Below are 16,083 nucleotides of genomic sequence, written 5' to 3' on the forward strand. Positions count from 1 at the left end.
GAACGAACGAGGCGCGGTCGATTAGGCGCGGTCGATTAAATCCCGGCCGGTGTTGGCAGCTCTCCCGCACCCGCGGCTCTCCCGAGCTCTACGCCGACCCGGTCGCAGTCATGGTTGACATACCTTGTATAGTCGTGGATATATTTCATGACTTGGTTTGATTGCTGTCAGGTCGACAATTGGCATCTGTATGTTCATCGAGCGCGGTGTGTTGGTCATGCCCGTTGTGGTCGCGCATAGGTATGATGTTGCTGTTGCCGACATTAATGCGAACAGCGCGCCTTCCAGACCCGAGCTGCGACACCCCTCGCCCGCAACCCACCCTCCCTTTTGCTCGATTCTTGCCTCCAAGCAATGATTGTCGTCTCCATCTAGGTCTTCTCGAACAACCATGCCGGTCTTGGGTTTCGGTGCTCGTCGCGCGCAAGATGAGCAGCAGCTGGGTGGATCCGTCTCGCGCTTCTGGCAGGTATGATAGCTGTCCACCGCCGTCGCATGTGGACTAGGGCCGACTGACGTTTATTTAGAGATCTTATGCCTCAGATTATGTCGGCCTTGCGATGCTGGTCGTGCCCTACATCCTGGTAAGTCGCCCATCGTCGTCTCTGTCCCTGTTTATCGCCCCTTTCGGCGGTGGACATTGCGGACCTACCCCACACGTCATGGGGAGAATCTTTACGACAGTACGACTAACTCCCTGTAGATCCAACTCCTGGTCGAACCCTTCCATCGCATGTTCTCCCTCGATAACCTCGCAATACAATTCCCCCATGCCGAAATAGAGCGGGTCTCGGTCGGCTGGCTCTTCATCTACGCTGGCGGCGTGCCATTGGCCCTGTTGATAGTATGGGCAGTGCTACTCAGGCCAGGAGGACACAAGGCGCATGTCACTATACTGGGCTTCTTCATCAGTCTGCTCTTGACGTCGTTTATAACGGACGTCATTAAAAATGCTGTTGGACGGCCTCGTCCGGACCTGATCGCGAGATGCAAGCCCGTAAGCCGAGCCATTTAGCGCAGGACCACATCGGATGCTAATATTGAATGGCGCTTAGGAAAAAGGAACACCTGCACACGAACTCGTAACCTTTGAGATTTGCACTGAAACCGACCACCACACTCTGCACGATGGCTGGCGATCCTTCCCCTCCGGACACAGCAGCTTTGCTTTTAGTGGTCTTGGGTATCTTGCACTCTTCATCGCCGGACAATGTCACGTCTTTCGTCCGCGCAGTGATCTGGCGCGCGTCTTTCTGGCCCTCATGCCGTTGCTAGGAGCTATACTCATTGCTATATCTCGTTGTGAGGATTACAGGCATGATGTGTATGACGTGACAATAGGGAGCTTGTTGGGAATGCTGGTTGCTTGGTTTACGTACAGGAGATATTACCCGGCTTTGCGGAACAGGAAGTGCGACACACCATATCCAAGCCGGGCAGAGCTAGCGGATGATCATGGTTATGGAAAGAAGCAAGACGAAGAGTCGAGGATTCAGAGTGCAGCTGATTTCGAGCTAGATGATTTGGACGAGGACGAAAGGGTCCCGTTGCATAGTGGGTCGTAGCACACGCTGGATGACCATTGTGGTACTGCGGTAAACAATATTGACGCCTGCATAAATACAAATGCTCACCAGAATTTGCGAAGAAAAGAAGCATTTATACAGAAACCAAAATGCCGCGGCAACGCGAGCAGCGGTATGGAGTTGTAAAGTGGGCATAGTGGTGAATGTTGACGCGCCATTTATCACCCGTTGTGTGATGGTTTCTTTTGAGGTTATTGTACCACCGCGATCGCGACCAAAGGTACATGACATGGTCGTGCGCGATCGAAAAACGGAAATATCGGCATTAACGTCCGTCATGTCAACCGCGATTCCTCGCCTAACGAGATAATGACCCTCATACGGAGTGGAAGAAGAAATCCAGCTAAGGGTTTGTAGTAGTGTGCTCTAAGATCCTTTCACTCATATCTAGGATTTCGGCCTGTAGCTACACAAGCGTGACAAGGAGTAGTCCGGAGGGTGAATCTCGGTTGGCCGAGGTTAGTCCAACGCCAGGCCGCGTGTGTCAGACGAAGACGCGGTGTCTCTTTTGCGCCATCGTCACACACCGCACACCAATGGACTAGTTAAGTTCCCGAGCTCTGTCATCTCATAATTTCCTCACCCTCCCATGGATTCCTCAACTGAACCAGTACGCGGCGCATCCGAGCGCGCTCCGCTTCTCGGCAACAGAGATGACGCTGCCGAGGAACTGGCTCCGCTGCCTGAGGAGCCTAGCACTACTAAACTGCTTCTCACCATGTGCAGCATCTGGGTCGGCGTGTTCTTGGCCGCATTGGGTATGCTGGTAACCTGGCTCTTGGTCAGCAATCTAACCGCATGCAGACTCTACCATCATCGCAACGCTGAGCTCACCCATTTCTGATTCATTCAATTCATTTACTCTCTTCTCTTGGCTTGCTAGCGCCTATCTCATTGCCAATGCTGCCATCCAACCTCTCAGCGGTCGGCTTACGGACATCTTCTCCCGGCGTACCGGCTTGGTGATCTCCAATATCTTGTTTGGAGTGGGGAACTTGATATGCGGTCTGGCAAAGAGCCCGACTTCCATGATCTTGGGACGTGTTGTGGCGGGTATGGGTGGAGGGTAAGTGATGTCGTATTAAATGCAGCTGGCAGCAATTAACGTCCTGCAGAGGACTCAACACCATTTCAACTTTCGTCACCACGGACCTGGTCCCTCTCCGCCGCAGAGGCCTTTGGCAAGGCTTTGGCAACCTCGCCTTTGGCCTTGGAATGGGTCTCGGCGGCGTCCTGGGTGGCTGGCTCAACGATATCTTGTCCTGGCGATGGGCATTCCTGCTCCAAGTACCCCTCATTGCCATTTCCGGGCTCTTGGTCTACTTGACGGTCAAGATACCAGTCAAGGAGAAGAACATGTCACGTGTCAGACGCGTTGACTTCCTCGGAAGCTTCACGTTGGTCTGCAGCCTTGTGTTGCTGCTGTTGGGCCTTAACTCTGGAGGTAACGTAGTGCCATGGTCCCATCCTCTGGTTCTGGTCAGCCTGCCATTGTCCGCAATATTCCTTTTGGTTTTCATTTACATCGAAGACCGCGTTGCTAGCGAACCGATCATCCCGGTCCGACTCCTGCTGCACCGCACTGTCCTTGCCTCTTGTTTAACCAATTGGTTTGGCACAATGTCTGTCTACGCGCTCCTTTATTACGGCCCCATATACTTCCAAGTCTTTGGTTTCAGCGCCACTCAAGCCGGCCTACGGCTCATTCCCCAAGCGGTCGGTGTATCCGTCGGCTCCGTCGGCGTCGGTCTTATCACGCGGGCCACCGGAAAGTATTACCGGCTCAACGTCGGCATGGAAACGGCCCTTGTTGTGTCTCTCGCGCTCATTACTGGCACCCTGGACCAGCGGATGCCTATCTGGCCACCATTCATCTATTTCTTCTTCGTTGGGATCGGGTACGGCGGCATGTTGACGGCGACACTACTGGCACTCATCTCGGCAGTCGACCATATCCACCAAGCCGTCGTTACGTCCGCCTCTTATGCTTTCCGATCCACCGGCAGTACCATTGGCATCACCGTCGCCAGTGCCGTCTTCCAAAACATCCTCAAGCATCAGCTGTGGGGCCGGTTTGCGGGCCGTGAAGGTGCAGCAGAGATTATCGCAAGAGTGAGAGACAGCATTGGTGCGGTGCAGCGGCTGCCACCGGAGTGGAAGGAAGGCGTGTTGGAGAGCTACATGTGGGCCCTCAAGGGTGTTTGGTCCACAACGCTGGCGATCGGTGTGTTGGGTGCCGTGTGCAGCTTGGCGATGAGGGAGCACACATTGCACAAGAACTTGGCGCGGACACAGGACGAGCGTGACGGGTAACGGTCTTGGCCGCTGAATCTGTCGTGCGTAGTGGGTTGGGGAGAGGAGGGAACGCTGATGACAATTTGGTTGGATGGGACATATGGATGGTAATGAGTATATGGGTAGGAGTTAGCAGTTTTTGATTTCTAGTTTGTTTGCGGTTTGTGTCGTTGGAGATGGTGGTCGAGAATGTCCATAGTGAAATATTTAGCATAGCGTCATAGCATGTTGGGCAGAGGGCAGCGAGTATATACAGCTAACAAAGTAGGTAAAAGCAAGGTCAGTTCTTGATTGTGCGAAGAGTGCTTCATGTCAATATAAACGCAGCCGGTTGTCCCGGCGGTCCCCTGCAACCCGCCACTGCAACCCCTCACTTCGTCCGCTCATTCTTCGTCTTTGCACTACAACAAACTCTTGCTATTTAATCCGCTCTCCCTGATCTATTGCGTGCGAAGAGAAAAGTGCGTATACAAAGCAGACTTCAATCTCGCATCCTCGCCCTATCTACTACTATTTTATAACGGTCTGAGGGGTGGATGTTGCTGTAATATGTATGCCCGCATCCAACCACAAGTGTGACATCTACGTGCACCTATGGAGTTATCTATGGGGAGCGTTCTGAAGGTACTACAAGCCTATGTACATGCTCCTATGAGGGAGATAATATTAAATCCGGAGGGATTTGCCATGCTCTTGCTTCCGTGGCGCACCGTGGGGACATATAACAACCTTCCCGCCGACCTTCTTACATACGAAAACACCATTCTTTCTGAATTGCAGGATGACATTGGGAAATGAGAAGTAGTGTGGATGAAAAGTCACTACCACACCCAACACCATCCCCACTCAACACCAACCCGGACACCAAGCCTCCCACCACATTCCGGACAACCACATAAACCTCAAGCCCAAGCACCCAGAAGCGATCAAGCAAGACACCGACGCGTCTTCAAACTCCCATCCAAACACCGCATCCGCCCACCAACCCTACACACAGGAAAAACGCCGGCGCAACATCCGAAACGACCAACCCAGTCCGGCCAAGCGCTCCAACAACAGGGATGCTCGCCAGAGCCAGAGCCAGGCGAGCCAGGATTCCAACTTCCAACTTCTGCCCGCGCTGACAGGGCACGTGATGCGCGACCGCAGAGGTACATTTACAACATCCCGCCCGGCTGGTGTAACGGACTTCTGCCACTGCTTATCTTCACTTTCTATTTCGAATACTCGTAATCCCAGCTATATTTTGATTTCGGCTTTACTGTGTGGTTGAGCTACGAGAAGAGAAGGCAAAAATGACGAATAAATCTGTCGCGAAGCACAGCGCTGCTGATGACCAGCTGCAGCACGTCGAGGCGCATGAGAGGAAGGCGAGTGCGGAGGCTAAGGTATGTACGCCGGCGTTGTATCAATCTTATTCCCGTCTCTCTTCATCTTCAGCGCCAGGCACCTCTCGTTTCTCATGCCCTTCAATACCTAACCATCCACCTAACCCACCCAGGCCGGCCTAAACCTTAACATCCTCGGCGCCCTCTCCGGCACCCTCTCCTCCTTGACAACCAAACGCTCAAGCACTGCCCCCGACGGAAGTGCCACTACCGAAGAGGAGCAGCGCACAGCTGTGAGGGCTGATGGACGCGGTGCTGCGAGTGGGAGCGCCGTTGCGGCTGCGCGGGCGGATGCTAGTGATCGCCATGTGAAAGAGGGACGGGTTGATCATTTGGGGATTGAAGAGTAGGGATTACCGAGGGATAGAGCTCACTGTGGATGGGAATTATGACTTGTGTGAAACGGAAATGGTGGGATTGGTTGTTTACTTATTGTTTGATGCTCAGGTGCATTTATTCTTACAGTGTTGCTATTGTTCAATATCACATATGGCACATCTCTGTTTGGTTTAATAGGGGTTTTTTATTTGCTTTTTTGTTTGTCTGTGTTGTGCGTGTGTTTGGGGGTTGGGATGGGGGAGGAGGGGAGGATGCTCAATGGTATCCTTACAGTTGCTATCGTGCAAAGTTGCATGTGGGTATTTGCATGTGAGTCTATAGTCACACTACCCCTACGCTATTGTCAGCGAAATCCAGTGATTGGTGGACCGAAAGAAATACACTTACAGTCTGTACCTAGAAAAGGCTTTCAGAACCCTCAACTCCCGAACTTTGGACTCATAGATGAGCACGTCGCGCAAAAGCGAAATCAGCTTATCGCAGTGTTCCTGTTTGATCAGCTCATCCTCCTTCATTCGGCGTTGCACCTTCTCAACCTGGCATCGCAGTTTTTCAAGGAAATCATCCCTAAGCCTCCTGGCGTTTTTGAGGCGCCGCCATATCTTCTCACTCAGCTTGTATGCGTCTAGAGACTTGTGAGAGGCACTATACTCAAAATCCACTTTGAGTGAAGTACAGTCCTTGATGGTGAGAAGAAGTTCCTCTGCGTCGAGCTTGACTTTGTTGGGTTTGAGCTTTCGCATGATTTCACGGACTTCTTTTATCAGGTCTGGTTGGTCATCCGGAGCAGTTTTGGCACCACGGTTAGCTGCCTGCTCCATCTTTTCCCACTCGCGGGCTTCGCGAATATCTTGGGGGAAGATCCCACTTGAAATCGGGCCATGGCTTACACGGAATCCATTGATTCGGTCGGAAACACTGTTTCTTAGAGCGCGTATGCCATGCTCGCGCTTACCCTTGGTCAGATTTGCAAAGTTGGACAAGTACATCAAGGTTCCTGGGGGCAGGTCGCGTGGCTCAGTTACAATCCCAAGGCGAACGCATCTTGATCCTCTGTTGTAGAGGTGACGACGATGTCTCCATGGTTTCTTACGATGGTAAGGTAGGAGGTTGCCTAAGCACCGCTTAAGCTGCCATTCCCATCTTGTGTTCCAAGCCTTTTGAATTCTCTCGAGAGATTCTTCCCTCTTAATCTAACTGGATCGGACGCAGTCTGGGAATGCTGTACGCTTTCGACCGTTCATACTATTACCGTGCTTGCTGCGATCTGTACGCTCTCCGTACACTCTGGATTTTCCTTTTCCAGTGCGGTTATGTGGAGCGGCACTATTAGTACTAGGAGTATGAACCGTGGTGTTACCTTGAGTGGAGGTAGTGGAAAGCTGCGAAGACTGAGCAGGCAATGCAGCCCCGTTGGCAGTGCTCTCAGCTGATGGAAGTGTGTCTGTACAACTTCCTGTTTCCCCTTCGAGAAGACTGATCTCCCAGTCGTCAGAACCATGATCAGTAGTCTCCATTGCCTTTCTGAACTCCTCATTCAACTCGCGGTCCTCAGAGCCATCATCAGAGCCATCATCGTTTTGCTGATCATCTGTAGCCTCCATAGCCATCGCCTTTTGAAACTCATCATTCAACGCGCGATCAAGGTCCACGTCGCTCAGTTGTTGATCATCAGTGACATCCATAGTAGATTGACCGCCTTCGATCAGACTGTTATTCTTGTCGTCGTCGATGAAAATGCCTGAAATTTTGATAGGGGACATCGGTAGCCATTGCTGAGCTTTTAAGATAAGGGAGCAACAGAAAGGTTTGAAAACAATCGTATGTATTGTATTTAAACAAGACTGGTTGGGACAAAGCCGAAGGTAAGAGAAACTGAACTGTGACAAAGAAGTGTTAAAACGATCGTGCTGTTTGTAGAGATTATTTTTAGTGTTATCACGTATGAAATATCCAGAAAGTATGTGAAATTATCCAAGGCCTTCCTAGAGTAGCATTCGTAATACTCAAGACCAAGCTAGTCTACGGAACGATCCAAGGTGGCATTACACTCTATCCTATATGAACAAAGGCAAGAATTCGGAATGTTCAATCAAACAAAGGGACCAAAAGCAGTCGGAACAGACACGTCAATTGTCTCCATGCAGTCATCAACCATCTCCACATGGTAGCAGCCAAATCAGACGCCACCTACACCAACATTCCCGTCTGATGGCTCGCCAAACTAGTATCTCAGCCCAAAAGTGTGTCTGCTGCGTCCAATGATTCGTTCGTAGGATTCTTCAAGCGCAGATGCAAGAAACTGCAGCTTCCAAAAACAGCAGAACACAGATTGCCGCAAGCCAGAGGCGCGCCGCATGTGAAGTGCACGCTGTCAATGATGTATCCGTCGACTGTCTGATGATTTTCCGTGACTCCAGCTCATTGATAACCACAGCCAACAACCAGTTGACATCCTTCCGTGCATGGTTGGTGCGTCCTGTCAATGATTCTTCCGTCGATTATCAAGTTGCAAAATCCGCATTTCCCCGGACATTTGTGTCCACAAGGAAGAAGCTCGTTGCATTTAGCCGTACAGCTGAAGTAAACGGACGCAGTGTTGGTTCCGCAAGGTGCTGTTACCCAGTGGTTGCAGTACGGCACAAGATAGGTCATCTGTTCTTGACAACAGACAAATTCCTGGTGTTGGTTGAGCCAGCAAGGAAGCATCGGTGGTGGCGTGTGTCCGCATGGCAGGCAGGCGTTGACAACGTCGACGAGCACTAGACATTGCTTCAGGCACGGCCTGTTGCATGGCTGCGTGCAAGGATGAAAACAACCAGGCAGCTTACGCGCACATGGCTGAACGCACTCGACGGTATCGTGAAGTAGCTTGGAATGGCACTTTCCAGTGCACGCATGGCCGCAACTGAGTGGAACGTCGCAGTCCCTCGAACAACCACCTTCTGGAGAGTGTATACGGAAGTCCTCTGGTAGGCGTGCAAGCGAAGAGCCCTCGGGGTGCCGAGGACATAAGAGCTCAAAGGCAGGTCCGATATTTCCTGCCTCACGTAGCATATCAAGGACCTGGGTCCACATTGGGACTTGGCTGAATGTCTTGGAGTTTCCGATAATGTACATGCCGTGTTTGGCACGAGACAAGAGTACATTGATCCGGTTCGTAACTTTCAAGAAACCCGTCCTGTTTTCGATGTTGCTGCGTGACAGAGAGACAATAACAATGTCTGCCTCGTGTCCTTGGAATTCATCCACGCTTGTAAGTCTGACTTCGTCCAGCATATTGTCGTCTTTGCCCGTATCGAAAAACAGATGCTTAATGTTACGCCTGAGGCACTCGACAATAGGCTCGAATTCCTTCTTGGGCTTGCGAACGGTCCTGGCGATGTTAGACAGCTTATGGCCTATTTCCACCTTCTGAGCACCATAAGGCGTGATAATAGCTATCTTCTTATCCATATACGTGCCTTGACGGAGAAGATGGGTGACTAGAGCGACGGCGATATCGGCTTCAAACTCATTTTTCAGCGAATTCCCCGATCCGTCTTCGATTTCAGAAATTTCCTCAAATGATGTGGAGATCTCGTTATGGTCCAGCCAAAAGAGTCTCCGCTTCATCCCACAGACCTCAGGATAGGTGAACACCGGTCCTACATCTTGCAGGGAAGGATACAATGTGGTTCTGATCAACCGCGAGATGGAAGGGTGCATGCGACGTTGGCCTTGTAGAGTCGTGAGTTGCACTTCGGCCTTAGTCGCCAACCTCTCGAACAAGGAGACGTTGAACGCATAATCCTTCCCTTTGGGATGCATGCGATCCATGTTGAAGTTGTTGATATGAGGAAACAACTGTAAGTGATCGCCGATGAGAATGATTTGTTCCAGACTTGGCAGAAAGGTGGTGAGCATGTGTGCCTCCAATGTCGCGCCTGCTTCCTCGCATATCAAAATCTTCGGTCCAACTCTTTCCAAAAGCTTGCGTCTCATACCAAGCCCACTTATGGTCATCCCGATCACTTTCGCCTCGGTCAGAACGTTGTACTGGCATGCTATATCGATGTTCTCCGTGGCATATCCCAACCTCTGGTGAGCTAAGAGCTTCTTCCCCAGAATATCTTTCTGGTCTTCGTCTAGCTCTTGTCCAGGAACTTCGGCATTATAAAGTTTCCTCAGAATCGATCTAATCCCATCCGCATGCTTTGTGCTCTGGACGTACAATTCTGACAATTTGAGCCTGTCGTTGGCACTCTTTGCTACATGGCCAGTTAAGTTAAGCGGCTTCAGAATTTCAGATTCGCTGCGAGAACCAACTCGAATGATGCCATACACTCCAGCATTGTGAAGGGTTTCAAGAAAATGGTCCAATGCCTTGTTCGTTGAAGAGACGCAGAGTATCGGAGATTTGTAGTCTTCAGGGATGTTGTCTAGAAGAATTCGAGCAACTGAAACGCCACAGAAGGTCTTTCCAGTACCAGGAGGCCCTTGAATGAGTGAAAGCTTGTTCTTAATAGAGTTAATTGCTGCATCGGCTTGAGTTTCGTCAAGATAAGTGGCCTCTTTGAAGGCCTTCTCGTCGAATGGCTCGTGTGGCGACATGTAAAAGTTCTTGTTTCGGCGTATTACACTGCGGAGGTTGTAGCGAAAATCTGGGCGCGTGGCATATTCGGGTACGGTGTTTTCTAAACGGCCTGGTTTGTCTGGGTCTCTGGGCGCAAAGAGTGTGTCAAAAGGTATGGTCGGCCACTTACTCATGCCCCTGAATGTCTTGAGCGCGGGCTCAAAAGAATGCACCTTGGTACCCGGGAAATCCAAGATGGTGAACGAAGATTTGGAAGTATCGACGATCCAGTTCTTCATTAGGTTGTCAAAGAGGCTGGAGTACAAACTCGTGGTCAAGCGTACCCTGACGTAGCCGTACTTGGGGTCCGAGAAAAGGTTGCGATGATTGCCGTGAAGTTTTTGAGCGTAAGAACATTCGCAATGCAAAATGTGCTTCTGAGTGTCTTCATCTTCAAAGATGAGGTAGACCAGATTGCCGCCATCAAAGCGTTTCGTGGATTGCCACCAACGCTTACGGTGTCCGACATCGACATCTGTCAGGAAGGAAGGCTGATTAAAGCGCACCTCAAACTCTAGGCCTTTGTGTTCGTTGAGGAGGTACCTGGTAAAGCTGGCATCCGGGTACGAATTGTATCGACCTATGTGTCTCTGCAACTCGCCGTAGTTGAAGTCGCCTTTCTCGCGGAGGTGAAAGAATTCTGCGCGTAGAGCCATCCGCGGGAAATAGAGATTCTCCTCGCGCAGGAGGCGGAACTGCCTGTCGATGAGGCCTTTGATTCCTGGTAAATGCCATGTGTGAGGGTCAAGGAGGGGGAGGTAGGGCTTCTTCTTTGAAAACACATCGGTCACTGTCGGAAAGGTGGTGATGGTGGAGATTTGCTCATGCTTGGGGCTGTTTGGTAGTCAATGTTTCTAAGTATTTGGATGAGGTTCAACTAACTCCGCCGTCGCAGCGGTGCTCTCATCCTGCATCACCACGTCGTTGTCCATGGTGATGATGTGAGAGTGATTGGATGAGGGCTTGAATGAGGTATTTGAACGAGCGTGAATTAAGCCAAAGAGTTCTAACGGGTGCGTTTTACACAAGCGACGGATTCATGGCGGTGGTTGTGACGGGAGGGTGGACGAGACTGTTGGGCGAGATGGTTGAACGAGACGGTTGGACACGATGGTTGAACGAGCGTGGAGAAAGTCAAAGAAGCATGTAGAAAGTCAAAGAAAGTGCTAAAAGGCGCGGATATAAACAGATGACGTAATTGGCTACAAACGCAAGCTCTGGGTCTACGTAAGAACTTATCCATAGGGACCGTCCTTGTTTACTTACATATAGGCATAACTAGATCAAAAGAGTCTGGTCGTAGTAGGGACAATGGACTGTGAGAAATCGGATTGCCATATTGTTTGAATGACAGTATCAAGTGATCTTTTGTAGACTGAATAGTTTGCTAGATACATGTTTGCTTTTAGCAACTTTATATGTGGCTTGGCTTTTCGACTGATATCTAGCAGATAAATCTGAAAACGGGTCACACTTACATTGAACTTTACTCCAAAATAAACATTCCTCATGCCCGCCGAAATAATCACATCACCCGCGCCCTAAATCCTCAAAGCGAAAAGCCATTTGGATCCCGTATGCAGAGCTTGCTGTGTCAATGTCTTCTTGCCATCAATGTCTACGTATTTACCATGTTGCCTGATCCATGAAGAAGCAGGCAAGCAAAGAGTCAAAGCAAGTAGATTTCGCTTCCGTAACGCAATACCATGCATACCCCACTCTATCATCCCTTCAACCGAGCATAACCAGCTCTCTATTTGGCCCTGCCACCACCGATGTCCTGGCCAAGCTACGCATCCGAAAGTCAGCACTTCCATCCTGTCTAGCAACAACCGCGGGGACACGCAACTTACCCTATAACCACTGATCTTCTCCCACTCAATCTTTTGCCTCGTAACCGGCAATTGCCTGCGCAGGTTCTTGAACGCACCCTCGCTCAAGCTACCAAACGCCCTGTTCAAATCCTCCTGATACTTGCGCTCAACCTGCGCAATGGCCTTCGTGACGTCCGCCGCACTCGCGCCCGCTGCCAAGATGTTGGTCGAGATGGGCTTGTCCGTGAGCATGCGCACGTTGCCGTCCTCGTAGTAGTGCACGTCGACCTTGATAAAGCCGGTCAGGCCCGCCGAGGATGGGCTGAAGGTGTACAGCGAGCGCCAGCGCCCGTTCCAGAAGTTGTTGGGCGAGTATTTGTTCGAGGCCAGAACGACAGCAATTTGCGAGTCTGACTCGGTCGGGAACACTCCCAGGGTCGCGGCGGGGTAGTGCTCGCTAACGTGCGCCGAGAGCGATTTCAGGAGAGACTTGACCAGGTCGGCGTGCGCAGATTCGAGGACATACTGCTGGACGTCGGAGGCTTTCTGTGTCGTGTCAGCTTCTACATCTTTGAGGATTTCACAACAGACTATGCCTACCTGGGTGGCGTGGTCGAAAGCAAAGGAGCTGTTGCTCTCAACGTCATAGTAGCGGCCGTCACCCAGCGAGTTGTACGGGCTGACGAGGACCTGATTCCAGTCAGTCTCATGGTTTATCGCCCTATTCCACACACACATACGGAGTCGCTGCCACCGGGAAGTTTCGTCACCGCAAATTGCTCCTCGTTATACTTTTGGAAGGCGGGGTTCAGGGAGTCCAGAGAGCTCTGGCCGGTAATCGACTTGATTGCTGCAAGGATGTCGGGTGTTAGAAACGCGCAAATACGGAGGAGGTTTGCGATCGAGTGTGCTCATACCGGTTGCGACATTGGAGAGCTGTGAAGCTAGTTAGCTAGGCGCTGAAGTGCGGCGGTTTTGACGCTTACCTCTCCTGGGGGAGCAGACTCGATGAAAGACGACAGAGCTGCGTCGTTGGCCATGCTGGATGTGCTGTGGTTGAAGAGAATGGGACAGTGGTTTGGGAGGTGAGGGTCCAGGGATGAGTTGCGTTGTTGTTGTCTTTGGGTGATGCGGGAGATCGCCGTGGGGTTCGGTGGTGTCGCGTTCGCCGACCGCGGGCAAAGGCCCCTCACCGATGACCGATGCTTACCCAAAGCGTTTCTTGTCAAAGTTTTATCAACGCTTCAGAAATAAGAACGAGAATGAGAAAAATGGCATTGTCAATGCTAGAAAAGCCTACTAAACTAATGAAAGCCCGGATATCATGAAGTCCATCAAAGCCATAAAACACCGCGCTGTACGCATCCCCCTTAACGCCTTGCTACCGTTACTATTGAATTCCCAAAGTCCTCCCCATCGGTACGCCTGCTTTGGACCCTTTCGTCCAGCTCACTCAATACTCATCTTCATGAGTCCATCGTTGGTGTCAGTCATGCCTTGCAAGCCGACTCTCTTCGGTCCAAGCGAGGGGGTGACGCTCATCGTGCTGCCGCCGCTGTTTGAACGTTCACCAGCACCATGTCCACTCGGTTGGCCGCTCGTTGAACCTTCCCTGCTCGTCTTGGCGGGGGGCCAAATAGAGTTGTCTCTCTGATTGGGAGACTGGGACAGGACGGGGCTGTTGGTAACACTGAGACCAGGGGACACAGCTCGCCGCTTGATAGAATTAACGTCAAAGTCGTCATCCCTGCGACGCTTCTTCTTGAGACCATCAGCAGCAGTGGGCGGTACCATGGGCTGTGGGGTAGAACCACGAGACGTGGATCGGTCCTTCGGCGGCTCTGCAGACTGCGACAGCCGGTGCGGATACCCAGACATGGAAGTCGTTGACACGCTCGGAGAATCCATGTTGATATCGTCGCTGATGGCTGAAGAGCTCGCTCGCGGGAAGAACGGAGGCGGAGGAGGTGTATGCATCCGGTCATTGGGGACGCCCCACGACTGCCGCTCACCGTTGCTTCTCCACGGCTGCAGGTTGAACGCTCCGAAAAGGCCCTTGCCGTTCGCTGCGGCTTCTCTTTCTACATCCATGCCTGTGTCTTCTGGTATATCTTCGAGCTCGCTCAAGCCAGGTACCGCCGGGAGAAGACTCGGAGACGAGTTGGCGGTGGTCGACTCCTGACGATCTGGCGTCAAGGTGACATCGCTTTCACGAACTTGGCGGATTATTTCGGCTTCTCTCTTGACTTCGCTGTCAACAGGAGCGTTTTCCTCGAAGAGCTCTGCTCTGATGCGACCGAACTGCCTAGATTTTGGCTGCATTTGAGTTAGCAAGCTGCGCGCATGACAAATCGTAATAAATACTGACCAGGAGATTTCCGCGTCGCGTAACCACCCGTCGCACAACGCCTGGAGTTGACGGTGCGGGCATTCCTGACTCGTCTCCGCTGTCATTCCCAGAAGAAATGTGTAGATCGTTTGCGACCATACTCAGGCTCTCTCGTCGCGAACCTGCCTTGCGCATGACGGCTTCGCGCGCAAAGTATCCGCCGTTCGAGCCGTCAAATGCCTTGCTCAACGGTGGCGATCCAGGACCCGGGCTTGCCAGGGAACTGTGTCCGCTCGCGCTGCTTGAACTCTTCCTACTCCTCACTTTGCGCAACCTGTTCCGTTGTATTTGCAGAAAGTTCGGTCCGTTACTCGGAAATCCGCCGGTCCATGGTTGACCGGGGCTGGGCGCAAGTTGTCCACCGAAGGGATTTCCAGCATTCCTGTCCAACTTGAGAACCTGCGGGGTCATCACCATAGGGTCATCGTCATTGTCGGGCTCCATGGGATAATCCTCGTCGGACCCGCTGCTAGAATCGTCCGAACCTAACATGTTTATGCTTCCAAGCGAGCTCGATGGGACGCTCTTATCCCGTAGCCAACGTTCGTGGCTCATGTTGGGCGAATCGAGCGTCATGGACGTGATGTTGGTCTTGCGTTGCGGTATCATCATCCCTTTTTGTGTGATCGTCGGCGATGAATCCGGCGACGGCTGCTCCGCGAGCGTCGAGTGGTGAAGATTTGTGCATGCGCGCGCAAAGTCGAGACCCCGCGAGTGTCTGGGGAGAACGGTCGCGGGTGAGCCGTAGGTGTCGTGAGCGTCGAGCTGAGGGGAAAGCGGAACGCGTTTCGTAAAGGTCGCTGGGTTCTGTAGGCTTAGATCCCGCGGCGGCATCTGCAACGAGAGGCCCCGGGAAAGGAAATCGGGTCTTCTGGGAGTTCTGGGATTGATTGTAGCATCGTCTTTGGACTCTCTCATGGAGACAATCTTTGGTGATGGCGACAGCCTCGGTGTCGAGTCGGACAGCGACCGACTCTTGGAAGGCGACGACGAGGGCGTTCTTTCGTCGCGGAAGGCGGAACCCAACTCGCCCTCCCGTGATTCCAAATTCGCATTGCTGCTGGCGCTTCCAAAGGACTTGGCAAGCATTGCCTGCACCGATGGTTGTCTGGGCCGGTTCATGGCGTTCATATTCGTGGACGAGATGCCGTCGCTGTCCATTGTCGCAATTTTTGGTTATGTAGGCACGATGCACCTTCTGTTGCTTGCATCAATGTACATTGTCGCATGTTAGAAACCGGGAACGGTTGGCAGTGCGGAGTAGAGGAGCTTGGAGCGTTGACGTGGGATCGCCTTGCACGTGATGGGTGCCGTGGTACAAGAGTGCCAATGAGCTCAACGCAATCGCAGCATCTCAAGCCGGTTTGACGGAATCTTATCAGCATGAGTGTTTAGCGCCGTCATCAAGCGATAACATTTATACGGAGTGGAAAATTATACGGAGTGGAAACAAAAGCCGGTCAGGATATTTGTAAATGTGAGTTCCAAAACATTCTCACTGATCACGACTTAGACATGTAGGTAGACAATAAGTTTTCTATAGTAAATGATTGTATCATTCTCTATTTCGTTAAACGGTGATAGACGTTACTACATAAAGTCCCTTCTTTAGCATCTTCTGTTCCTGAGCGTGATCTCTTGCCGCCGATATCCCTGC

The 16,083-nt window shown here is 51.7% G+C and overlaps 8 protein-coding genes across 8 annotated transcripts; 3 read left to right on the forward strand and 5 right to left on the reverse strand.

Annotated features, from left to right (window-relative positions):
* The first annotated feature begins 316 nt into the window (after positions 1 to 316).
* Positions 317 to 1,656, forward strand: K452DRAFT_280106 (uncharacterized protein). The gene is made up of 4 exons (XM_033539442.1): positions 317 to 469; positions 528 to 584; positions 704 to 997; positions 1,056 to 1,656. The coding sequence occupies exons 1-4, from the start codon at positions 392 to 394 to the stop codon at positions 1,563 to 1,565; spliced, it is 939 nt and encodes a 312-aa protein (XP_033392053.1). The 5' UTR covers positions 317 to 391; the 3' UTR covers positions 1,566 to 1,656.
* Positions 1,657 to 2,069: 413 nt separating this feature from the next.
* K452DRAFT_353979 (uncharacterized protein) lies at positions 2,070 to 4,166 on the forward strand. The gene is made up of 3 exons (XM_033545861.1): positions 2,070 to 2,344; positions 2,391 to 2,652; positions 2,702 to 4,166. The coding sequence occupies exons 1-3, from the start codon at positions 2,176 to 2,178 to the stop codon at positions 3,897 to 3,899; spliced, it is 1,629 nt and encodes a 542-aa protein (XP_033392054.1). The 5' UTR covers positions 2,070 to 2,175; the 3' UTR covers positions 3,900 to 4,166.
* An 833-nt stretch (positions 4,167 to 4,999) lies between these two features.
* K452DRAFT_322484 (uncharacterized protein) lies at positions 5,000 to 6,043 on the forward strand. The gene is made up of 2 exons (XM_033544514.1): positions 5,000 to 5,269; positions 5,383 to 6,043. Exons 1-2 carry the CDS (start codon positions 5,177 to 5,179, stop codon positions 5,617 to 5,619), a joined length of 330 nt encoding a protein of 109 aa, XP_033392055.1. The 5' UTR covers positions 5,000 to 5,176; the 3' UTR covers positions 5,620 to 6,043.
* On the reverse strand, positions 5,992 to 6,597 carry K452DRAFT_344021 (uncharacterized protein; the record flags this gene model as incomplete). The annotated part of the gene is made up of 1 exon (XM_033545420.1): positions 5,992 to 6,597. One exon carries the CDS (start codon positions 6,595 to 6,597, stop codon positions 5,992 to 5,994), a length of 606 nt encoding a protein of 201 aa, XP_033392056.1.
* A 204-nt stretch (positions 6,598 to 6,801) lies between these two features.
* On the reverse strand, positions 6,802 to 7,371 carry K452DRAFT_313263 (uncharacterized protein; the record flags this gene model as incomplete). Its single annotated transcript, XM_033543645.1, has 1 exon — positions 6,802 to 7,371. One exon carries the CDS (start codon positions 7,369 to 7,371, stop codon positions 6,802 to 6,804), a length of 570 nt encoding a protein of 189 aa, XP_033392057.1.
* Positions 7,372 to 8,530: 1,159 nt separating this feature from the next.
* Positions 8,531 to 11,050, reverse strand: K452DRAFT_210060 (uncharacterized protein; the record flags this gene model as incomplete). Its single annotated transcript, XM_033536154.1, has 1 exon — positions 8,531 to 11,050. A coding segment is annotated over one exon (2,520 nt), but the record flags the coding sequence as incomplete, so codon positions are not given.
* A 926-nt stretch (positions 11,051 to 11,976) lies between these two features.
* K452DRAFT_237658 (uncharacterized protein) lies at positions 11,977 to 13,077 on the reverse strand (the record flags this gene model as incomplete). The annotated part of the gene is made up of 6 exons (XM_033537605.1): positions 11,977 to 12,012; positions 12,077 to 12,583; positions 12,638 to 12,727; positions 12,778 to 12,887; positions 12,955 to 12,973; positions 13,024 to 13,077. 6 exons carry the CDS (start codon positions 13,075 to 13,077, stop codon positions 11,977 to 11,979), a joined length of 816 nt encoding a protein of 271 aa, XP_033392059.1.
* Positions 13,078 to 13,310: 233 nt separating this feature from the next.
* On the reverse strand, positions 13,311 to 15,666 carry K452DRAFT_362598 (uncharacterized protein). The gene is made up of 2 exons (XM_033546516.1): positions 14,406 to 15,666; positions 13,311 to 14,353 (listed from the first exon to the last, which is right to left on the reverse strand). The coding sequence occupies exons 1-2, from the start codon at positions 15,585 to 15,587 to the stop codon at positions 13,487 to 13,489; spliced, it is 2,049 nt and encodes a 682-aa protein (XP_033392060.1). The 5' UTR covers positions 15,588 to 15,666; the 3' UTR covers positions 13,311 to 13,486.
* Positions 15,667 to 16,083: the final 417 nt, after the last annotated feature.

This window comes from Aplosporella prunicola (genome assembly GCF_010093885.1).
Source record: "Aplosporella prunicola CBS 121167 unplaced genomic scaffold K452scaffold_51, whole genome shotgun sequence".
Taxonomy (NCBI): domain Eukaryota; kingdom Fungi; phylum Ascomycota; class Dothideomycetes; order Botryosphaeriales; family Aplosporellaceae; genus Aplosporella; species Aplosporella prunicola.